The following is a 26,038-nucleotide window of genomic DNA, read 5'->3' as shown; positions in this document are numbered from 1 at the left end:
AGTTCAACCATCATAATTTCAAACTAGAATCCCAGAAAATATAAAAAGCCATCAGAAAAATAAATTCTCCCACTCTCCATTGGACTGTCCATTTCACAAAATGCCACAATTGAGCGCTGGAGAAAATTCCAAGATTTCACTTACGTAGTAATGGAAGTTACTCTAGCGACACTCGAAGTAACTTGACGACTACTCACTCAGGTATTGAGGGGTATTGAGGAGTTACAAGAAACCGTATGTCCTCTATATTTACTGAAGAAATTATAATTGTAATGGGTGTCCTATGTGGGCGAATCAACGCGAATGTGAAGCGATCCGAAGCACCGCGCGTTCCCCATATCTATATCAAGTATAGCCGTTTTCTCGGGATAAAATATAAGTTACTCGGAAAGAGTGTAGTTTTCCAACTGTGAAAAAAAATTAAAAACGGTCCAGTAATTTTTGAATTTATCGCTTACAAACAAAAATATTTTTTTCCTCTTTGTAATATTAGTACACACCTCACGAAAAACACTTCTCCAGGTATCAACTTCTTGCTATTTTCGCAACGCGTTCGCATCCAGAGCGCTCACATAGTATGCACTGGTAAAAATACCTATACCTCAGATTTTCACCTTAAGTTTTTGTTTGTTTGTAAATGGAAGTAATGTTAGCCAGACTTGACATCACTTGAAGACCACTCACTCACTTCTAATAATGACGTGATATCGAATGTTTTTAAAACAGTGTTTATTATTTATAATTCCTATTCATATAGGAAAATTCCTATTCACAATAAACTTCCGTTTCTAAGCCGGAACGGATTTAATAATATAAATAAGTGCCAGATATTGAAATCGATAGCAAGAGTGAATTCTTCATCATCTGCCTAGCCTTCCCCCAAGTATTTAATGTTAGGGTCGGCTTCCAGTTTAAAACGTGGCAACTGAGTACCAGTGTTTCATATGGAGCGACTGCCTATCTGACCTCCTCAACCCAGTTACCTGAGCAACCCTTGCTAAGACTGGTTGTCAGACTTTCTGACTTCTGATTACCCGTAACGACTGCCACAGATGGTCAAATGACAGCCGGGATCCATCTATTTTTCGTGCCTTCAGGAACACGTATGATCTCATACATATAAAATATATCACACAAACCCCTGTAGTTTAAAGAGGAATAAATATAACTTTCTTCTGAAAACTTAAAAATGAGTGCTATTTATCCTTCCACTTAATCCCCCTCATGAAGCAACATTTCTCTTTTAAAAAACATAATAACAACGACACATTCTCTTACTCTCAAAACACAGTTTCTCTTACAAAGTATGCCATCTTAACCCCGCAAAATTCTGTAAGCATTAACCTACATTATAAGCATGGAGAACAAAATGACTAGCGGAGATATCATAACGTAAAATCTCCTGAGAAAGTAGCGCGACAAAATACGGGTGTTTAGGGACGAAGGACGTTACTAGCTCCGCCCTTACACACCTTCTTTAAAAGCCACCCATTCTTTTCAAAATTTAATCACCAATCATTTAAGAACATCTTTGACAGATTGGTTTTGATTTGACAAATAATCCGAACGACTTGTCACTTCTAATAAATGATCACGTCTGTCTACATTGACCTACAAGAAGGCGCCTGACCTACCTTCCTTATAGCATCTCTGCTATCTTTCCTTTCTCCATGATTATAACCGACACAACAAAGATGTATAACGCTAGAAGGACCTTAAATTAATAGCACACATCACTATGCTTTTACTCTAATCCATGGCGTATTAGTAAAAAAGGATTCCCGAGTACACTGTGTACCGAATATACACACATTTGTATAATAAATTGGCATAGGGAGGGGAAAGTTTGAAAATGGTTATCGATATTTTGGGTATGTAAAATATTTGCGTGCTTAAAACTGTGCCTTAGTCAATTTAAGTATCCGTTTTCCAACTCAATGGAATTGGATTATAAAATAATTAACTAAAAATTTAAGGATAAACATTGTATTAGTTACTACCTTTTGTTCGAGTATCCACATATATTTTGATTTGTAAAACGAGTCACTGTAAAATCAAGTCATAGTGATACAATTATAATGTCCACATCACAGCATATTGTCTTAACACACAACGTTCAGCATAATGATATTTGTAAACAATCAAAGAAAACGTTAAATAATACAAACAAAACAAAAACACTTTTTAAGATTACACTACACAAATTGTTCAATCCGCGATATTATTTCCTTTTATGAGTGTTGTATCATAAAATTTTCCAATATAACATATTGGTGACTTTAGTATTTGTACCTACTACGGAGTAAGGAAGAATGAGCGGATACACCATAATGCAGGTAGGTCAGGCGCTTACTTCTAGGTCAAATACGTACGCTGGGCATGACCAAAACGATCAGTTACGAGTGAGCTGACGAAGCATTTGGGTCCTTTAACCTCTTGAATGCCACTAACTAGAGAACAATAGAAAATCCATTATGTCTTGCGTAGATCTGCGCACCGGCATACAAGGTTTTAAGTCATTTGTTAACAATTTTTGCTTATAAGGACGAAAACAGTAACGTTCCTCGTCCCCCGCTACCTTTTTAGGAGATTTTTCGTCATGGGACCTCCGCTAGTCATTTTGTTCGCCATGGTATCTACCATCTTGACTTCCACTGCTGGTCGTAACACTTCATTTTATAGCACTCTAGGTCTTAAAGTTCATGCTACCACCTTTATCGGATGGGTAAAAACTGTAAAACATACATTATGGCGGTCGTTTATAGACATGGGGAGTTAAAAGTGTGAAATTGCTGTGTGTAATGTAAATAGGATGTCGGTGACTTAGTGTTGTATCTAACCGAGTTCAAAAAGAAGCAAAAGATTGTGCATTGTTGTGTTGGACTATTACAAATACCATCAAATATCATAAAATCTATGTATTTATAGTATCATGATATCTAAGGTAATATTGCATTTTAGTTGTCAATTTATATCTTTAATTTGATTCTCAATCACATAATACATTTAAAGTAATCTCATCTAAAAAATAACTGATAAAACGCGACACAAAAAAATATCGATAACTTCTCCACCAAAAAACATCGACACACAACCCATCCCTAGTCCTCTCTCGCGTAGTAAAAATGTTCGAGTTTGGCAGGAGATGTATGAGCATAATTTTTACATGTACGCCTGATAACACTACGTACATTGTAACTGTACGCTAAAAGAAAGAATTGAACTAATTTTGTACCAAATTACTTGGTTGCTGTTTAAGTTATTATGGTAAGTAGGTATTTTAGGTTTTAAGTTATCTACATAGTACTTTTGGCTATTGGTAGATTGATTGATTTAAATCATCGACTGAAAAAAAAAATATTATCCTACTTCACAGATGCTCATTGAGAGACCACGCTTGCTCAAGACGGATTGACAATATCACATATTTTCTCTAGATCTTTGCCTTCACTTTCGCTCCATCATTGGTATCCAAAATATCCTCAAAAACTACATATAAATTATGAAAGTTATATTGGTACTTGCCAATCCTAGAATCGAACCCGCACATTCACCCTTGCTAGGCTTTTGTTTTAACCACTTTACTTTCATAGAATGCACTTCATAAAACCACACATTATCTCTTCAATTACATACTAATATCACAAGTGCAACAGTCGACCTGATGCTATTATGACGCAGTATTCAAATCCTCACAGAATTGAAAACCGCAAAAGTGATGACATCGCTTTCGCATGATTCTATGACCTGTGTCAATTGTAGCGAATACGATTTAACACGTAAAACTAGCTTACATCTACGGCTTTGTTCGCGGTCCGAGGGATTAAGAAGTATTAGAACGGGGTTAAGAAATATAATTTGTCCGCCTATTGGTAAAGTTGACGTTCAAAAGTGCTGATTTTCAGCCTATTTTGAAAAAATTACAAAAATTATTTTGGTTCTAAACTGCTTTTGCACAAATTTTCAGCCAAATCTGTTCAGCTTTTCAAGTTAAGTAACAGCCTTTTCATACTGGCGGATTTTTGGAGTTGAAAAAATTGCCAATACGAACTGGGATGTCGCTCAAAAAAATAGAGTAGAAAATCCGCTGGTGTGAAAATGTATATCAGGGAATTTAAAATATTTTGATGAACATTTAAAATGTAACCAAAAATAACCTATTTCAAGATTTCAGCTATAACTAAAGGTAAGTAGTAAGGGAAAGGAGTTTTCTTTTTGAGTTTTTTGTATGTCAGACGACGATTTTTCTCCTTCTTATCAAATTATTTAGATCTTAGACGTCACATATACTTTCTAGATTTACCTAGAACTTTTCTTAGCACCATCATTGTGTATGCAGTGCCATTAAAATTTTATGATTCAGACATTATCGTTAATACTATACTGCTCATAAAGTAAGAATTATTACCTGTTCATCGTGTATAGAATATCAAGTGACATAATTTTATACTTTATGGACAAAATGACGAATATTTTTGTAACAATAATGGTGGAAAAAGTAGGTAGTATTTTAAAGGAGAGCATTTTTGCTAGTTACCTATTACTTTGTTAAATTACACTTATATTATAAACTAGCGACCCGCCCCGGCTTCGCACGGGATAACAGTGTTTTCCCCCTATTTAATGGATGTCATTATACATTAAAACCTTCCTCTTGAAACACTATCTGTTAGAAAAAACCGCATGAAAATCGGTTGCGTAGTTTTGAAGATTTAAACGTACAAAGGGACATAGGGACAGAAAAAGCGACTTTGCTTTATACTATGTAGTGATGCGAAAATTTGAGAATATGTGTGTGTGTATGTAGTTACTTCCTCACGCTCAAATGGCTGAACGAATATTGATGACACTTGGCAATAATAAAGATTGCACACAGGGTACTTTTTGCAATAGTTCCCATGATACATAGATGATACCTTTGGTGGAAGCTAACTACAAACATACTAGGTAGATACGCGTTGAAAGTGCTGAAAAATATTGAAGCCTGAAGTTTTTTTTTTTTCACAAATATGACCTGAAAAACATTGACAAAAAAAAATACTGCATATGCAAATAGTACACGGAATATCAGTCCGCGTACAAAATATTTATTTCCTTGCGGGAATCAAACCCGCTACCCAATGCACGTGTCGTTCATTCTATATGAATTTTGGGTAGAAATAAAGTTTTGGCTGGCTACTTGCATTCTATAAGAACATTGATATTTTCTTTCAATGCAAACAAATATACATATGAATGAATTTGAGATTGTTAACCGGTTTCCCAAAAGGGAGGACTCAATTCATCGAAATCTTTTGTTTATTGACAGATTGATATATGTTCACAGATTAGTCAAAGAATACGACCGGTTTGCGAAATTCTTTTTTGTTTGATAGGGTATACCCAGGTGGTCCCACAGTAATCAGGTCAGGATCTGATAATAGAAACGCAAATACTTAAGTATATCGAGAACGAACACAAAACTCTTCTAAAAACAACACACATTATTATCCTTCTCACCTACTCACGCTATAACTTAGCAAATATTTTTAACTTTAAAATAGCCCGTAGCTCTTCCAAAACTATATACCTCTAAATTAAAGCTATGTAGCTCAAGTTACGGTGTCCTACTTGATGGCATTAAGACCTTGTCTAGTAGCCCGGAAGTTTATAGCGTCACCCCATTTTTATTTAAAGTCATAGTGAACTAGTGAACTATTTTATCATAGTAGTTCTATTGGAATTATTGTGATAATAATGAGAATAATTTTGGGGCATCTTTTACAAAATTGGTTGGCCCCAAATTAAGCCATTGATTAGTTTGAGTAATAGAGGCTAACGCAACTTATATGCTACAGATTAACACACTTATATATGCATAAATACATATTATAACACCCAGAAACAGGCAACAAATATGCACATCACACAGAATGTTGGCTTGACCGGGAATCGAACCTGGGGCCCTCTGTTGAATATAACAAATTGTGTAAAAAGTTTGAGGGCGTATTTGTGTGTGGATTGCTTATTTTATTTATTGCGTGTGTCTTAATTATGATAAGCAAGCATACATAAGTATTTGTGCCACGATAGCAACAAAACAACATATGCAAATTACAGCAAATTTTATTCAAACAGCCTTAAGAACTATCCTTTATAATCCATGATCATAATCCCGTACCCTTTTCTGTTCGCCTGGGCATCAACGGTTTTTCAATGAAGGTACAAAACGGATGGAAAAGGATAATATTTAAATAATAAATAACCCACCCGGATCACAAACTGGTGTTTATACAGAAAATTGGGTTTTTCGAAAAAGCCCCTTATTTTGAAATAAGGACACTGGGTGTGGATAATGCCTGTTTAACATTTAAATGTTGGACAAATAGTCAATATTTGCGAAATACGTTTTTTTTAAAGATGGCCGTTTTTATCGAAAGGGCCTACAATGATAAATAACACGATATTTAAAGGTAATTAATTAATATTTAAACGGTCAATCTTAGCCATTTATCTGCATATACATGTATCTTCTTAGGAAGATCTGATATCATAATATCGGCCAAAGGACGTCCAATTCTGAACATGCTATGACTGCTGAACCTGGCCTACCCCTATGATTTCCAAAAAATAACGGTTGGCTTGCATCCGGAGCTTAGTCAATATAGCAAGAAAGATTAATTTCTAATAAATTCAAAAACCATTTATAGCAATAGGTTAAACCAAAAAGCCTTGTAAAATTTGTTTGTTTGCTTGAATGCACTAATCTCAGGAACTACTGAACCGATTACATATTCTTTCAGCTTTAGTTTCATTTATCAAGGAAAACTATGGGCGACTTTTTATCGATAAGATGGATGAGGGGTGTAGTTTCCACACACTAGCGGAAATCATGTTATTATAATAAATACTCTTACATGCTTACCCTACTGGGAATGACAAGAGCAATAAACCCAAAAACACTTTCATATATTAACATTAAAATGAAATTAATATACGTTCAAATTAAGCTGATCGCATGAATGTTTATTATACTCCATTTAATTTACGATTAATATTGCATTAACCGTATATTTAAATAATGCGGCCAATAATTGCATTCAATTATTTATTTCAATAATTCATTGTCGTTTTAACTATTTGTGTTTTCGCGGTGGTCGTGTGGTTTTCGCGTTTCGGTAAGTTTATTTGATTGTGGGTGTATTATATTTAATAAGTATGTGGCTTTTTTTAACGACGTCAAAAATCATCAAATGACCCCTCCCGCTGTGGGTTAACAGCGGTGAGGAGTATCAGATTCTTACTGACTAAAAACCGTCGTGTTCCGTCGTAGGCCTTTTATGTACCAGAGCCGCGGTAACTCGCGCGAACAATCCGTACAAACGAACAAACAAAGAAACATTTGTATAAGTACTGGTTTCGTACGCGTAGAGTTCGGTTATATTGCGTTTCCAAGAGAATTCTTCAAAAGTCCGGGATAAAAACTATCCTATTTTCTATCTTAAGGTCATACAGACAGAGTTACTTTCGCATTTATAATATTAGTAGGGATAGATTTTACACTTTTTATACCTACAATCAAATATACTTTTAATAGCTGCTACATCTTTGTTCTCCCTCTACGTCACAACAAACCAATCTTGATGATAAATGAGCGCAGAAGGAATCTGAAAGCTTTCAGTTTTCTTGCAACGTACGCGGAAAATGTTGTACGATACACACTGTTTATACCATTTGTTTGTACGTGCATTTTTTGAGAATGCTCCTGATGAGTAAGCAACAATAAAATTCCTACCTATTCGATATTATGAAATCCCAGTCATGGATATTTTTATCATAAATGTGATGAATTTATTATGACAAGTTGTCACGCTCAGCGAAATATTTCGAAGTGGTATTACATTTGCAGTCATTATACAAGCCATCATTTTAGATATGTACAGTATTAACTCGTTTGACTATGCCATTTATTTAAAACAATATACTGATATGTACTCCGCTACATCCGGTTGGACTGGAAGCCGACCCCAACATAGTTGGGAAAAATGGCTCGGAGGATAATGATGATACTGATAAATCTCGGTACAAATGACCGAATGATGATTCTGTACAAATACAGACCAAAAGTAGCTTAACTTAATAATTAGGAAAACCATTAGTACCTAGTTTGGCCCTTTAAATAAATAAATAAATCTCATAGAAACCACAAGCCCATCTTCGTCAATACAAAATCATAATTACAACAGAAGACGGCAGAAACTTCGTAACTTTCCTCAGAAAATTAATTAACGCAACATTACAATTTACAAAGGCCATTTACTTGTCCTTTGAGCATCTCCATTTAATTTTAGTAAATTTATTATTTTCTATAAGTTTCGTATCGGCCCAAATGGGTCGGTTACAAGGAGAATTAAAAGGAGCGGAGATGTCATAATGTAAAATCTTCTATGAACGTAGCGTTACTAAATGTGTATGTTCGGGGGACAAGGAACGTTACTGGCTACAACCTCATACACTTTCTTTGAAATCTGCCATTTTTTTTAAATCAAACCTTACTCAATCTTTGACATATGTTTCATGGAACCCGAAGGCCTCGTAAGTTCACTAGTAGCTAATCGTTTTGATCACGGCCATCGTATGTAGTTGATCTATAAGAAGGCGATCCTACCTACCTTATGCCATCTCCGCTCTTTCCTTCCTCCGTGGTCGACAAAAGGTCACTGGAGTGGAAACTTCATTTACTCAATACTCCGTTATAGTCACTTTGCTGATTTTCAGTTAAAATTTTGATTATTTTGTTAATTGTTATTACGTCACGGTTATTGTTTTTAATCGATCAGTTTGTATCAGATAAAAGGTTTGTAATTGAATTTTGGGACAGTTTATTATTGGCACTGTTACTCTCTCCCTCTCTCTCTTGATTTATTATTATCTTAAATTGGTAAAATTTAATTTCAGACAATGTGTTTTAGTTTGTAAATAGTTGTTTTTGAAGGATTTATAGTTTTCATGATGAATTATAGCCTTATCAAGCAAAAAAAACAGTTGTATATAAGTTTGCAAGTGATGTTACGTGTCACACTGTAGTCGTCATCTGTATTTTTTTCAAACCAAAAAAAAAGTATTGAAAAAGAAAACTAATACTTCAACAAACCTTCAAAGTTTTCACATTCGGACAAACTCCTACCTGCAAATATTGCCAACACTACTATTCAAACTGGCGCAATTTGACTGTTTGGCAACTAAGTTGCCGTGTGAAAACTTAATTGATAGGGTTTCATACTGTAGCACAAACTGTTAAATACGTAGCTTTTACTGAAGGTTATAAAGTCGTGATGCTTTGGACTTTGAAAAGCCTACAAAGGTTTACAAAAGTACCGTAGTTAAATCACCTGTCTCTCAAGTACGAATGTATAGGTTGGATTCCATCACAGAAAAGGTGTCAATGTAACTTTTCTAAGTGAATTTTGGACACCAATCACTGACTAAAGTTGAAGGAAAACATCTTGAGGAAATCTGAATAAGGTACTTAAAAGGTGAAGGAAAACATCTTGGGGAAACCTGGACTATAATAGCCTGAAATCATCAACCCGCACTAAGCAAGCGTGGTGATTAATGCTCAATCCTTCTCCGTGTGAGAGGAGACCTGTGACCAGCAGTGGGACGATAAGAAGGCTGTAACAGTAGCGTATAATGTAAATAATCGCCAATCCGCTATGAGCGAGCATGATGATCAAAGTTCATTAAGAATCTAAAGTGTGGCCATAGTTCAGCATTTTTCTCAGAAAGAAGATTAAAATTAAAAGTACACAGCAATTTAATTGAAACACTCATTAATAATAAATGACATATCGTCGTCATTGAGATAATAACATGTCAATACATTAATCCCACACAATTTCACAATAAACTATCATACTTTAACACCGTGAAAAGCTATTAAATTCCCATAAAAACAATGAAATTCAATCAATTAACAGCCATTGGATCAAATTGACGGACGGACATATGGAGACATTGTTATCGAAAAATTAATTAATTTCCAAATAACCAATCAATTTCCAAAATTAATTAAGTAAAACAATTTAATGATTTTTCAGACACGTTCTACAGCTAATTATTTTGCTGTTTGATTTCAATTGATTTCAAATTGGTCGTCTAATTTCAGAATGGTTTGATGTTCATTTTGGTTTAGTAAATCTAATTGATTTTTGGTGGTAATTGCGGATTTTAATTATGGTTGCTAAACAGCTGTGTTAATTAGTAAGGATTAATTTTGAATTGGAATAAAAATGGAAAATTGGTTTATTGTATTATTGTAAATATTGGAATAAATAAAATAAGTGGCGATCCTTGGGAGCTTTGCCTAGCAGTAGACGTCTCTTGGCTGACACGGCGAAGAGTACTTTTTAATTATGTTGAAATCCGGTCAATACAAACAGTTTAATATTATTTATCATACAATAAGTAAGTCTGACTCACGGCCAGTTTCTTCATCAAAAGTAAAAGTCAAAGTAATGTCTAAAGTAAAAGTAACGGTCAAATTCGTTTTTTCAAGGCTAAATTAACAGTAAAACTTATAAAAAAAATTAATTTGACCCTTACTTTTACTTTAGACATTACTTTGACTTTTACTTTGGCTTTTACTTATAATGAAGAAACTGGCTGTAAGGGGTATCGGGTTGCCCGGGTAACTGGGTTGAGGAGGTCAGATAATCGCTCCTTGTAAAACACTAGAACTCAGCTGCATCCGGTTAGACTGTAAGCCGACCCCAACATATTTGTGAAAAGGCTCGGGAGATGACGATGGAGTATATAATTTTTCTTTAATGTAAACACTAATGGTTTTCTTTACACCAAACTTAACAGTAATTACAGTCGAAATTAAAACGCAATTTAAACGAAAAGTAATGAGGATATTAATGTAAGATAAAACAAATAAACACGCACACAATGATTCTCGTAATAAGCATATCGTTTATAATGAGCCGAGTATCGCGGTCTTAATTCCGTATTAAACTGGAAACCACAATGTGGACGCGGATGCTGGAAATTTTGGATGCGGTTCTTTTGTGTGATGTGATGGAATATTTTTGGGAGTAGTTATATCGTCAATATAAAAATTATTTCGATTTCTATAAAAATAAATAATTCTTTTTGCATACAGGTGTTGACACTGGTCATCTCGTCTAGTGGTGTTTGCATGTTAGGTTTTGACAAAAGCTGGACCTTAGATTCTTTTAATTTTGAAGAGGATATAGAAGGATTTTTTAGGTGTTAAGTAGTTACAGTACCCAAGATACCTACGAAGTATTACGAAGCGACAGAAATATTATTTTAGAAGCCAAAGAACTGTCTAGCGATGCCTATACGGTAACTACTATTGGTTTATCATGTTATTATGCTCTCACTATAGCATGCTTTACCACAGACACAATAAATTTTTAGACTGTGTAATATATGCTACTATCACACTTAAAAACACAAAAAAATACAACAAGTAAAGTATTAAGGAAAAACGCACCAAATTACAAAATGACTTTGTCATACATCGTCATCCCATCCCGTGACGTTGTCGAGTAAAACACAATGTTTACATTTAATAACATCTCCGTTTACTTATGCAAGCTGATTACTGTATCATTTTGTATGAACCACTCAGATTAACTGAGCGGTATGGAGATATAATAGACCTATCATGTATTTAAATTGTTACTAAAAGAAAGACATTCAGTCTTATCAAAGGGTTTCGAGTCAGATAGGCAGTCAAAAAGGGTTCATGTAAAACACTGGTACTCAGCTTCATGTAAAACACTGGTTCTCAGCATGAAGTTAGACTGGAAGCCGACTTCACTTTTTCCGAGCCGACTCTCTGGGAGAAGGCTAGGCCGAGGATGATATGTTTACTAAAAACAAGAAAACTGAAGTGCAGTGGTGTCCATGTTATCATAGCGAGATTCACCGTGTCTAGTAAAACACACTGATCTGTAGGTTCCACACTATCAATGGCAGATCTTTAGCGCTCCTAACAGTTAGTCAGTAGACAGAAAGAGAGAGTCTGATAATAAGTCTTAAAAATTATCTATTGATAGGTTACTCGCCAACGGTGGTTGACGTCAAATTGACAGCCGTCCATTGAAAACCGTCCTACTTAATCACGACCTATCAATTCCATCTGAAACTTACTACTGCCGTATCTTAAAATTACAGGTGTAACAATCATCAATAAAACCCCATTCAAATAATAAAAGCTCTGAAGGTTTATAAAATTAAACCAGTAGCGCCTTATTATATAAAATTAATTTTTTAAACGCTTGAGGGTTGAGCAGTGCAGTTAATCAGGTGCCCGGAGCCGCGACAAGATAACTGCATTACTTTGATGTGAAGCCGCCCATTGATTCCACGAATTATGTCGCTCGCTCCAGGTAAGGCCTGCAAAATAAAAAAGGAAAAACAAAAAAAATACTCTAAGAATTTTCACGGCAAAATACCTACTGTTAACTAGTCAATATTGACAAAATACCTGATTTAAGGACCACGAACAAGTTGCATAGATGAAAAGTAGAACAAAATTTTGTGAAAATATGGCATGAAATGATATAAAATGGAGGTATTTATACCATATTGTGCCACCATTAAAAAAGACTAAGTAAGTATCAAATAAAACTGAAACAAAACCACATCTAACACCAGTTTACTTTATGCATCCCAGACAATTGTTCTAGAAATATCATCCCCTCTGCCCCAAAAACTCCTCATCAATACCACAATAACTCACACACACAAACTGATGACAACACATCACTCACACAACGACACATTCATTTTTCACACAAATCACAAAAGTTGTCCCCATCTATACATACCTAAGTCTGTGGTTCGACCTAATTTTACTTATGATGAAAGTTAGAAGTTAGAACACAATAAGGGACAGATATATTCTGATAGAACAGAACTAGTTAGACTGAAAACTCAGCCTATGTCTAACACAGTTTGGACATTGGTAATGGTCAAAGTTTGTAGTAAAATGAAGTTGAATTGTCTGCGTTTACAAATTTGTTGTAGAAATAGTGAGTAAAATGAAAACTGTTTTTAACCCCCGACGCAAAAACGACGGGGTGTTATAAGTTTGACGTGTCTGTGTGTGTGTGTGTGTGTGTGTGTGTGTGTGTGTGTGTGTGTGTGTATGTGGCATCGTAGCTCCCAAACGGATGATCCGATTGTAATGCGGTTTTTTTTGTTTAAAAGGTATGTCAGTCGGGAGTGTTCTTAGCTATGTTTGGTGGAAATCGGTTCAGGTCTTCAAGGTCATCAGCTCGTTTGCTAGATGTGATAGGAATGTTACACGCTCAGTTTACTTGCAAGTATATGTGGGATCTGAAATTTGAAACACTAATGTCTTTTGGAACCACTGAGCTGGTCTGCTGTTAGGGCACGAAGGTAGGAGACGTAACCCTGAACTGCCTTTTAGTAAACCCATCGAGTTTGGGCTCGTTGAATTTGTCTTGACGAGTCCTCTTCATGTTCCTGATTGACGAGAACCTGATGCTGGAAATGGGATGTGGCGGATGAAACCCTGGAATGCCGGAATGAAACGGATAAACCGATTTATATTTTTGCTGAAAATCTAGAATGTCCAAAGGTTAATCTTTATTGTTTCTCAATTTGTGCAATTCTCCCAGAGCCAGTTTGTCATGAGGATTGTTAAACAGCTTCCTTTGGCTGAGATCGCATATAGCGACCCCATCTTAAGATAAAATAAATTAAATGAAAGAAGGAAAAATTAAGGAGCTCCTTTAAAAAGCATGAAATAAAATTAAATTATAAATTTAAAAAAACCCCCGACCCAAAAAAAGTACGCAATAATTATGACAAAAGGTTAAAACGCTAAACCCTGTAAAAGCAAAAATAACTTTTAACACTACGTAAACTAAATTTTGACGTGTCGGGGGACCGCTTTTTACCTTCATAAATACTTACATAAATCAAATGATACCTACCTAATTACAACATTCGTTTAAAAAAAAACACATATCTAAAGTAATGAATTAGAGCGGTCCCCCGACACGACAAAATTTAGTTTACGTAGTGTTAAAAGTTATTTTTTGCTTTTTACAGGGTTTAGCGTTTTTAACCTTTTGTCATAATTATTGCGTACTTTTTTTGGGTCGGGGGTTTTTTTAAATTTATAATTTAATTTTAAAAAGAAGACATAGTGCAAGCAAAATGCATAAAGTAGTGGGTTTATTTTCATTTTTAGAAAAGTTGCATTGGTACTTTCCTGACTTGGATTCGAACCCGCGCCCTCATACTCGAGAGGTTGGTTCTTTGCCCACTAGGCCACCACGACTTTTCACTTATTTAAAACTCATTTAAAATAGTTATAAAAATAAAATGCCTACAGTTTCACATACTGTCATAGATCTATAGCCATCAGTTGAAGTTGAATTTTGTGGGATGTAAAATTCATTTCGAAAAGCGAGAGGTGCAAAAATAAAAATACAAAAATAAAAGTACAAAAATAAAAATACGAAAATAAAAATTCTAAAAATACACACACAAGTAAAAGCTTTTGAAAAATAAAATTGTACTCTAGAAAATACTTTATTTTAAAACCAATGCAATACCAGGTAGATTGCAAAGCTTTTTAATTATTGAACAAACTACTTACATATTCTAATTGCAAACCGCTTACTTAGAACATCCGATTAACTAGTTCTTTTACAAAGTAAATAAAATAAAAACCAAAGAATTCTCCGATTGTTTTGCTAACCGTACCACTTACAGAAAGAGAAGTTTTTATTCAACTGAAAAAATCTCCTTTACGTTGCATTAGTACGATTGTTTTTAATAAAGTATTTTTTGCTAACCCTCTTTGGTGGGGGATATTTATTTATAGCTTACTATAGCGGACTATAGCTTTGGAGTAGCAAACTGCGAACTAAAAAGTCGGCCGACAGTTGTAAAAAAATATTTTTTTAACGAAAATAGTGGATTCAAACAAAGTTTTTAGTCAGTCTTCTTCTTCTTCCTCCTGCCCTATTCCCAATTTTATTTGGAGTCGGCGCAATATGTCATCCTCATCCATTTTCCCCTGTCACTCGTCATACTGACACTCACTCCCTTCCCATTCAATGTCATCTTTCAGGCAATCCATCCATCTTTTCTTAGGTCTCCCTCTTCCTCTACATCCATCTTTCATTACATAACATTACATTCATACTTAGCACACACTTTGTTGCATACGTATCATTCCTCTTCATTACATGCCCATACCATGACAACCTTCTACTTCTCATCTTTTCAGTGACTGGCGCTACTTTCAGTTTTGCTACTTTCAGTTTTTAGTCAGTGTGATACCGGCCTAATACCTGATCTTTGTAATGTGCGTACTACCATTCATCTTCATACTGATTTCTGAGCCCGAACAAACTGTCGGCCGACTAAAAGTTTTCAGTGTGCTCTTAGCTCCCGAGTTTATCGCATCTTTAGTAATAATTGGATTTTATTGTGTTTTTGTTTTATATTTATTATATTTTTGTGGTCGATTGAGGTTAAATAAGTAATGGTTTGTCATTTGATCAAGATATACCCAAGTAGCAAGTAAAAACAATAAAGTTTTCAGTTTCAAAATGATATTTGTGACCAGCAGTCCCTTGCATTTTCCGAGGGAACTATTTTCCGCACCCGAATAGAAAGTAGCCTATGTCTTTTCTCATGCTCTAGTAGACTATCTATGTACCAAGTTTTAGCGTGAAAGTGTAACAAACAGACTTCACCTTTTTATAAGATATTTTCAACAGGATTAACTTTTGCCTAATTATTGATATAGCTGTGACCTGTAATTATTTATACCTGACTAATACCTACCTGATTTTATCAAGTCCTTATCACCAAAAAGACCCCGCTATCAACATACTCTTTAATTCAATATCTATAAAAGCGAATATGCTTACTTTCTTTAGGGTAGTCGTTAATATTGGTCAATGTCGCGTTAAATGGCTCGGGTTACCTTAGCTAAGTGATATTGGTTGTACAAGTGATTTCATAGGTTAAGGGTAAACAAAAGAATAGTAGTAGTGGCCTAGTGGGTAAAGAACCAACCTCTCAAGTGTGTTGGTTCGATTCCAGATCAGGCAAGTACCAATGCAACTTTTCTGAGTTTGTATGTAGGTACTTTCTTAGTATATCTTAGACACCATGGCACGTTAAACTGTATGTCCCGGCTGTCATTGATCATCTAAGTCAATCGTTACGGGTAGTCAGAAGCTAATAAGTTTGACAACCCGTCTTACCCAGGGGTATTGGGTTACCCGGGTAACTGGGTTTAGGAGGTCAGATTAGACTTGAAGCAGACCCTAATATAGTTGGGTAAAGGCTTGGAAGATGATGATGATGTTTAAATAATATTTATACAAGTGAATATGCTTACTTTGTTTAGTAGGATAGTCGTTAATATTGGCCAATGTCGCGTTAAATGGCTCGGGTTACCTTAGCTAAGTGATATTGGTTATACAAGTGATTTGATAGGTTAGGAGTAAACAAAAGAATAGTAGTAGTGGCTTAGTGGGTAAAGAACCAACCTCTCAAGTAAGAGTGTGCCTTTGATTCCAGGTCAGGCAAGTAGCAATGCAACTTTTCTAAGTTTGTATGTACTTTCTAAGTATATCTAAGACACCAATGACTGTGTTTCGGAAGGCACGTTGAACTGAAGCTCCCGGCTGTCATTGGTAGTCGTTACGGGTAGTCAGAAGCCAGTAAGTCTTACACCAGTCTAACCAAGGGGTATTGGGTCTAGGAGGTCAGATTAGACTTGAAGGCGACTCCAATACACTTGGGAAATACTAGGAAGATGATGATGATGTTTAATAAAATATATTTAAAAGTGAATATGCTTACTTTCTTTAGTGGGATAGTCGTTAATATTGGGTAATGTCGCGTTAAATGGCTCGGGTTACCCTAGTTAAGTGATAGTGGTTATACAAGTGATTTCGTAGGTTAGGGGTAAACAAAAGAATAATCATAGTAGCCTAGTGGGTAAAGAACTAACCTCTCAAGTATGAGAGTTCCTTCGATTCCAGGTCAGGCAAGTACCAATGCAACTTTTCTAAGTTTGTATTTACTTTCTAAGTATATCTTAGACACCAATGACTCTAAGATATACTTAGAAAGTACATACAAACTTAGAAAAGTTCAAGTACATACTGTGTTTCGGATGGCACGTTAAACTGTAGGTCTTGGCTGTCATTGGACTTTGGCAGTCGTTACGGGTAGTCAGAAGCCAGTAAGCCTGACAGCCAGTCTTTCCTAAGGGTATTGGGTTTCCCGGGTAACTGGGTTTAGGAGGTCAGATTAGACTTGAAGACGACCCCAATATAGTTGAGAAAAGGCTAGGAAGATGATGATGATGTTTAATAAAAGATATATAAAAAGAAAATAATGTTAGCTTTCTTTAGGATAGTCGTTAATATTGGGCAATGTCGCGTTAAATGGCTCGGGTTACCTTTGTTAAGTGATATTGGTTATACAAGTGATTTGATGGGTTAAGGGTAAACAAAAGAGTAGGTCCTGAATGTGTTGGGTTTAAATGTTTTGGGTTATAACGTGGTTAGTGCGATTGAAGATTAACTTGTTGATCAATTAGTTTAAGTGAGAATTTTATTTGATTAAAAATGTTTTTACAATCATATGCTCAGTTTGGGCATTTATAATAATCTTATTGTTTTTAGGGTTCCGTAGCCAAAATGGCAAAAACGGAACCCTTATAGTTTCGTCATGTCCGTCTGTCCGTCTGTCCGTCTGTCACAGCCGATTTACTCGGAAACTATAAGTACTACAGTGATGAAATTTGATGGGAATATGTGTTGTATGAACCGCTACAAAAATATGACACTAAATAGTAAAAAAAAGAATTGGGGGTGGGGCCCCCCATACATGTAACTGAGGGATGAAATTTTTTTTTTCGATGTACATACCCGTGTAGGGTATCAATGGAAAGGTCTTTTAAAATGATATAAAGGTTTCTAAAAAACATTTTTCTTAAAGTGAACGGTTTTTGAGATATCAGCTCTCAAAGTCGTAAAAAGTATGTCCCCCCCCCTCTATTTTTATAACTACGGGGTATAAAATTCTAAAAAAAATAGAGGTGATGCATGCTAATTAACTCTTTCAACGATTTTTGGTTTGATCAAAGTATCTCTTATAGTTTTTGAGATAGGTTGATTTAACTGTAATTTACGGAACCCTTCGTGCACGAGTCCGACTCGCACTTGGCCGGTTTTTTGCTGAATGTATAATACCGCTATGCAGGTCCTACATTGATAGCAATAATTATTACAGTGATCAGAAACATTCCGACGTATTTTATTGAATTATTTTTGCTGTCAGCCAGTCTCGTACTAAAATGACTTACCTTGTATTTCGAATTATAAAACTAAAAGTTCAGTCCTAAACATAAAAATATATTTACGCTAAAAGTATATTGGTTTACTTCTTCGAACTAATTTAAACCAAACATTGAGTAATCACAAGATACATACATTTCCCATATTTACAGGAAACATGTTAAGGACCAGTATACCTACACAAACAAGAACACATATACACACATTTATATAGATATCATTAAATAGTCTTTTGTCAATAAGCAGCGAACCGCAGTCACTCGCATTACAAATAACTGTTAGCGGGGGATCTAAGATGCTCTAATGAAAACTTTGACGTGCGGGTCCAGTGACAGCGGGTTATTGTAGGTATTTTTGTTTTTAGTTAAATAAAGAGAGTGAAAAAGAGGAATGAGAAGAGAGTGCATGTAGCAGAAATGAGAATGCTGAGATGGATGTATGGTGTTACGAGAATGGATAAAGTGAGGAATGATTTTGACATTAGAGGAAGTCTGAAAATAGCGCCAGTTACAGAAATGATGAGAAGTAGAAGATTGTCATGGTATGAGCATGTAATGAGGAGGGATGATACGCATGCAACAAAGTGTGTGCTAAGTATAAATGTAGATGGATGGAGAGGAAGAGGAAGACATAAGAAAAGATGGATGGATTGCTTGTAAGATGACATGAATAGGGAGGGAGTGAGTGTCAGTATGACTAGTGACAGGGAAAAATGGAAGCAGAAGTCATATTGCGCCGACCCCAAATAAAATTCGGAACATGGCAGGAGGAAGAAGAAGAGCTAACAGTTAAATCTAGCTATTTTGATCTTCTAGATATTCTATTAAAATGACTTCGCAGTAATTATAAAGATCAAACATTTCCTCCTGGTGATCCTCCACCACTTGAGGTTAACTGTAAGCCCAAACTTCTCATTTCTCTCTTGTACTAAACGAAATATGTAGGTCTCCATCGCTGACTTTACTTCAATGCTATTTGGCTTATTCAATGTTGGACGAACCGCTGAAATCCATGTGTTATAGCAGCGAAAATCAACTGGTCCTCTAGTTCATATATACTCTAAATACTTAAATTAATTTCTCATATTTTCCTGAAAGTACTTTTTCGTAGTAAACAGCTAATACAAGTAACAATCGCCCTAAATTATATAGTTCAAATACTCATCCACAAAAAAGTTCTGAACACAAGCAATTCACACGGCCTTTCATTGCACTTAAAAACAAAACTTAAACAATACATTCTGGGTCCCTTTATAAGGAACATTTATAAGGTCAAGTTGGGGGAAATTAGGGGTAAAAAGAGGGGTAAAAGAGGGAAAACTTGTACGCAACAATAAACAGTTTCCATCGTGATAATTTGAAGTATAAATTATAGCTTAAGGAAATAATAAAAGTTTGTGTAATTCGCGCTGTTCATATTTTCCTGTTTAAAAGTTATTATTTTTTATTTGAACGTTTTCTTTCCCCTTTGTGACACAATATTGTGCTGAAATTGTTGTTGGACGTAGATGATAACAAGTTGCATAAGTAGTTACAGTTTTTTCGAATGAGTGTCCTTTTATAGTGTCTCTAGTCGTTTTTAGTAAGCAATATTTTTAAGTAGGTAGTTTATTCAGAGGTACGGTGCAATAATGGTGGGTTCTAAGTGCGTTTAAAGTAACAAGCTAGTTAGTAAAAAAGATTGGGAAAACTTTATTGGCCCATAAATCAGTCAGTCAATTATCTACCCATATGCCACTCTTCTTAACAGTTTCTCATGTACTTACTACAAGTAAAAGAGTGGTTTTAATCGCCACACGCTATCCTTCCATCAAATTATACTGCTACTAAAAAATCCTCAATCCCGCTCACACTACAACCCCACCCAAAAAACTCTTACGAAAATGTAATCACGAAATCACATTTCCAAAAGCGACCCTCTCTCCAAACGCATAGAGCACACATTTGATTGCACATCGACCACTTATCGGCTAACACCAGTTATTTTCAAAAGACTTTTGTCTCTGGTCGTATAATGAAATCGTTACGGACCTCCGTAATTTCCTATTTAGAAGAAAAAAAACCTTAAAATGTTAAGCAAAGGTTGTTCTAACTCAAGGGTGCGTGAAAGTGGCGCTGAAATTTCAGGAGATGGCTAAAGGGAGGTTATGAAATTGAGCTGTAATTAAAATGAGAATATTTTAGCCTGAAATGTTTGAGTTGGCTCACATTACATTTCTGGGAAGCTACTGTTCTTATACATTTAATTGAACCGTGACATTTTTGGCAATAGTACCAGCTTTCGCGGACGGTTTCACTCATGTCCTGTGGGAACAATTCTGCGCACTCGGATTATAAAATCTTATGACCTAACCTTCCTTGATAAACGGGCTATCTAACACTGCAAGAAATTCTCCTATCGGACCAGTAGTTTTTAAGATTAGCGCGTTCACCCAAACTTTTCAGCTTTATAAATAGCCTATCCCTAGGCGTATGTTTAACTTACGTGTGACATAGCTTCCAGCCCATGCAATTTTCTTAACAATATTCCTATAAAATATGTTAAATCTTAACATAGAAAATTCTATCATTATAAGCTGATTACCCATCGCCGCAGGGTAGCCGTCCACTTCCCATACAGAACACATTTGTACCAATACCTATCTGAGATGGCCATTGTTGAGGCACAATGGCCTAAGATTAAATTTCTTATGAAAAGAACGTTACAAAATAAGAATTGTTATATGGTGTAAGTTTTGAGCGATATCGGGTTTGGATGAAAAACGTGGAGACTTGGATTTTAGGGTCTGGATGTACCTAACTTAAATTAGGGAGTTTATGAATAGCCGTATGACTTGATAAGCTCTTTCGCTGGCATTCTAGAGGATGGGTGGTCATCGTGTATCCATTTACCGAGATATTAAATAGATATATCGCTTGTATTCAATTCAATGCAACAGTTTTCAAAACGAATTCAGTAAATTACAAGTTTCGGTTGTATTGTTGGATGTTTTCTTGTATTTTTGCTTGAATGTGGTGTAGGTAATTTAAGGTGTAATATGTGCATACAAAATCTGATTTGTAATTTTGGGAAAAAGTGGACGGAAAACATAATAAACGAAAAGAAAGACAGAATTCGGAGTTAGCAATTTCTGATTTCACCCCTCAAAACATTTTAAAATTTTAATTCCTATTGGAATAACGTTTCGCCCATTTCTTAAAAGTATTGAACTGAGTTACAGATCATTTATCTCGCATAATAATCTCCTTGGAGTCCCTTTAGGGTCCCAAAGTGATCGGTTACGGCCGACTTGCATCCTTTCAAAACTTAAATCATTTCTCCTAATAATAAAAAGGATTTATCGTTAACATCTTCGTTCCTTTTAATTTCCTTTTGTTTTAGTTCAACTGTTTTATGAAGAAATGGTAATTGGAATTAGTGTTATGTAAGGAATCAAATTCGATTGGGAAGACTAGAATAGCAAATTCGATATTGGTATTCTGGTTCTTTAAATTAGGTACTGTTATTAAATTCACCTCTAATCTACTTTTAGGTATTGGTGAAGTACATATTTAGAACCTTAATTTTATACATTACAAATAAGAAGTTAATTTCAGATACATATTTTATATGTAAGACGTTGAAATGGATACGCTATCGCTTTAGACGGAAATCCTGTTAGAAAAATTACTATTTAAAATTGAAATTATAAAATTAATAGTAGGTATTACAAAAATCTCAGAATGCAGATTTTTTCGTCTCAAAAGCCCTACCTTTGGTATATGTGCTATAAATAAAACCGCTCAATTCTGCGTGGTCTTTCATCTCCAATTGGTTTCCCGAAAACCAGCATACCAAGACCTCTTCTAACCCCCATTTTCTTCCCCCACAGGTGTCAGACGACATCGGCTACGTCGTCTACTCGGCGCTCGGCAGCTTCTATATACCGTCCTGCATCATGGTCTTCGTGTATATCAGGATATACTTCGCAGCTAAGGCCCGAGCAAGAAGAGGGATTAGGAAAAATCCGAGGCCTAGGCCTGTGAGTATCGGGCTTATTATTTCTAAGCATGCGCGCACGCACAGGGTCATACATACAGATGCACATTAGAATATAATAGGTAATTTATGGCTCTTCAACTTTTTTAAGCTGTTCTTACAGGATCCATATTGTTTCTATACGACCGATATACCTTGAGGAATATGGGTCGTATAGAAACTAAAAATAAAGCTAAAAATATCCTGTGGTCTTTTGGCTAAATTGTTGATTTAACCAAATGTAATGTGTCACTGACAGACCCCAATTATTTTGGTGAAAACCACAATATCTAGTGTTAATACGCTTGTTTTGTTTATAGAATGAGCAGCAGACGAGTTTCAGCAACCCCCCGAAGGGCACGCGACCCATGCCTTCCACACATCCCATGCCCCCGGGACATCTTAGTAATAATAATGGGTACGAATATGCATTTATTAATAATATAATCTTCTAAACTAATAATATAGTAAAGTGGAAAAAATATCATACTTGTTCGAGAAAACTCCCAAACTACTGAATGGTTTTGAAAAAAAAAAAACACTGTTTGAAAGCTATATGATACAAATGTATGTAAGAAGAAAAGATGCGCCGACCACAAATAAAATTGGGATAAGGGCAGGAACATAATAATGATGAAATGGTTCCATCTTAGTTTAATACAAACTACCACATTAATCAAAGAGTCTTTCTTCGCCATAAGTTCAATTTCAAAATTTTGCAAAGTTCTATATACTACAGGATTTTTTATGGGATGTCTCTGATTCTGATTATTATACGTTTATTTGAATTGTAATGTTTCCTACAAAACAATAGGCATATTTGTATTACAAATATTAATGACACAATTTTAGCACTTCCTCGAGCATTAAATTAAATCAAATAAAAGCTCTTTGAGTTTTTTGACGGACAAGAAGAAATTATAAGAAAGGGATCCCTATTAGATACGGAATCCAGAAAACGGGCTCGAGATCCGGGTTGCTAAGGATTTTTGGGATTCCGTCGCGAAAACGAAAATCTTTGGAATTTTTTCTCGTTAGCGAAAATTTGGAATTCTTTGTTGGATGTCTGCGCCGTTTTATATGGATAAGTAAATAGGTGTGTCACTTTATTTGGGAGTAAATAAATACGTAAGATGTACTGAGTAGGCTTGTAGCTATAATAAAAGAATATTGTGATTAAAATTATTGTGATATGGAATAATCACTTAAAGAGACAGCTTTCGGGAGATCGGATGAGACTAATACCTAAACTGGAACTGAAAAAAGTTATAGAATTGAGACGGTTGGGAGTGGAAGACAATCTGTTTGATTCCCACAAGGTGCTAGGGAAGTTTTTCCATGTTACTTCCTAACAAAGAAACTATCTCAGGCTGCTTTCAGACATAAACTAGGAATATGGCAGTCCCAAAATTTATTTCCAATTTTTCCACAAAACAGACACTATTGTTAATTCTTGAATAACTAACTTAAATTATCTTCTTTTCCAGCGAAAGCACAATATCAACAATAGAAACTCCTCAAGTGCAGATCCCGACAGTGACGTGTGAGCTCGCGTCGGACATATCGACGAGCGAAGCGGGGGACACCATACCCCCGCCGCCCGACGAACGGAAAGACACGCTTAAGGTATGATGAACTTAACGTGATATAGGCTATCATTATAGTAGACTCCTTGAGTGCCCGACAGTGACGTGCAAGCTCGCGTCGGACATATCGACGAACGAAGCGGGGGACACCATACCCCCGCCGCCCGACGAACGGAAAGACACGCTTATGGTACGATCAAGCCTTTCAGGACATGATAGATTTTCATCAAGATGTACCAAGGTTGTCGGCCACCATATTGTTGGAAAGTGCGGACCTCAGTGTTGCAAAAGTTTCTGGGTTCGATTCCCAGTTTCCTACGCAAAAAGAGGGTGTAGTATGTGATTGGTGGTATGTTTGTGGCACTTTAACTGCACCAGCTCTTAAACAGATGAACCGATTTGGATAAGGTTTTTGAATTATTTTTATATGTTTTACTAAAATTGGCTATTCCAACATTAGCTTCTACTTGGAATTTAGACTGAAATGCGTATATTTGTTAGTTTTCTAGCTAAATACTTCCATAATGAAATGTATCCCCTTATCTAGTCTAAATAAGTCTATAATCTTGTTCCTAGCTATACCTCCTTAGCTGCGCTCAACCATCGGTATTTTAATCCCAATCAATAAGTTAGGGGTGACTTTAACAGGTAAAGTTAACGTCTAGTCTATAAGTTAGAAGCTACCTAATCTAACTGTGAGCTGCGGGTTTAAGTTCGAGTTAACTTAACTATAAGTAACCGTTGAACCTTGATGGATGTTGTTTTTGGTAGACTTTTGATCACTATTATTGGATATTTAATTAAAATGTTTCTTATAATTACGTCCTATCAATTGCGGTTATTTATTTGCTTTTTGGACATGGCAAAATCGTCAGACGGCCCCATCATACGTAGATGCAGCCAAAGGGAGTTTCAGACTTTTACTGATTAAAACCTTCTTTGCCCTCCCTTTAGTTTTATCATCTACCTTAAAACGATCGTTACGTAACCAAAAAAGTAACCAGTTACCTTATAACAATAACTAATGAACCCCTCTTTCCGCAGGTCGTAACATCAGCACAAGTACAAAAAAATCCTCTAGCATCCTGTCCATTGAGGAGTTCAACTCTCTCAGTCAACGGCGAGCTTCAACTCCAGCAGACCAGGGGCAGAGCACCCAGCGTCGCCATTGACGCCGACATGGTCTCCGAGATGGAACCATCTTCCTCCGACTCCGGCGTCGTCAGCCGCTGTGGCGGAGTCAAACCCCTCAAACTCAGAATCTTCAAAAAAACCGACAGAAGACAGGAGAAGTCCCAACCAAGCAAATCAGAATTAGAACCAGCTTTACCAAAACCACACAAACCCAGAGACCCTGAGAGAGAAAAGAAGAGATTAGCGAGAAAAAAAGAGAAAAGAGCTACTTTAATTCTAGGGTTAATTATGGGCAGCTTTATCGCTTGCTGGCTGCCATTTTTCTTCTTGTATATATTAAAAGCTGCTTGCAGGAACTGTGTGATTCCGTCGAGCGCGTTCGCGATAGCATTTTGGCTTGGGTATATGAACTCTGTGCTCAATCCGGTAATCTATACGATTTTCAACAAGGATTTCAGAAGAGCGTTTCGGAGGATACTGTTTAAGTGATGTTTAGCATACGTGTGCTGTTACCGCTGTGTGGCCAACAGGATTCTGATGGCCCAGCAGAGGGCAGCACCGAATCTTTACAATGTACGTTGAATGGACTCCATAGTTATACGAGGTTATACGGTTGGACGGTGACAGTGGTTCCGAGTTTGAATTTTTCGAATTCTGGCTGGTTTAATTTTTTTGGAACGATTTGACAGTATTTGAATTTGACATGTATTCTTTTTAATTTCTAAATATTCTGAAACTTTTTAGTGAATTCTTCTTTTGTAATAGAAGTTGATTTAACTTTTTTTAGTATACAATAGAAATAATATTACCAGTCAGAATAGAAATTCAGCGGTCAATACAACAGTGGTGAAATAAAATTTACGCTTACATATAAATAAATAAATAAATAGATATTTATCTCATCATAACGTCTTAGGT

At 35.7% G+C, this 26,038-nt stretch overlaps 1 protein-coding gene across 1 annotated transcript in view; it reads left to right on the top strand.

Moving 5' to 3' along the window:
• LOC110382612 (alpha-2Db adrenergic receptor) overlaps positions 1-25,803 on the top strand; it is a 418,397-nt gene extending 392,594 nt beyond the window's left edge. Inside the window, exons 4-7 of the mRNA XM_064040191.1 lie at positions 22,255-22,404; positions 22,721-22,818; positions 23,888-24,026; positions 25,031-25,803. Of these exons, the coding sequence (XP_063896261.1) occupies positions 22,255-22,404; positions 22,721-22,818; positions 23,888-24,026; positions 25,031-25,609 (966 nt within the window). The 3' untranslated portion in view covers positions 25,610-25,803. The remainder of the gene's footprint in view (positions 1-22,254; positions 22,405-22,720; positions 22,819-23,887; positions 24,027-25,030) is intronic.
• The last annotated feature ends 235 nt before the right edge of the window (positions 25,804-26,038 follow it).

Source organism: Helicoverpa armigera, chromosome 21, assembly GCF_030705265.1.
Source record: "Helicoverpa armigera isolate CAAS_96S chromosome 21, ASM3070526v1, whole genome shotgun sequence".
Classification (NCBI taxonomy): Eukaryota; Metazoa; Arthropoda; class Insecta; order Lepidoptera; family Noctuidae; genus Helicoverpa; species Helicoverpa armigera.
Note: the sequence above shows the minus strand (reverse complement) of the source record. Positions and strands in the feature narration are given on the sequence as shown.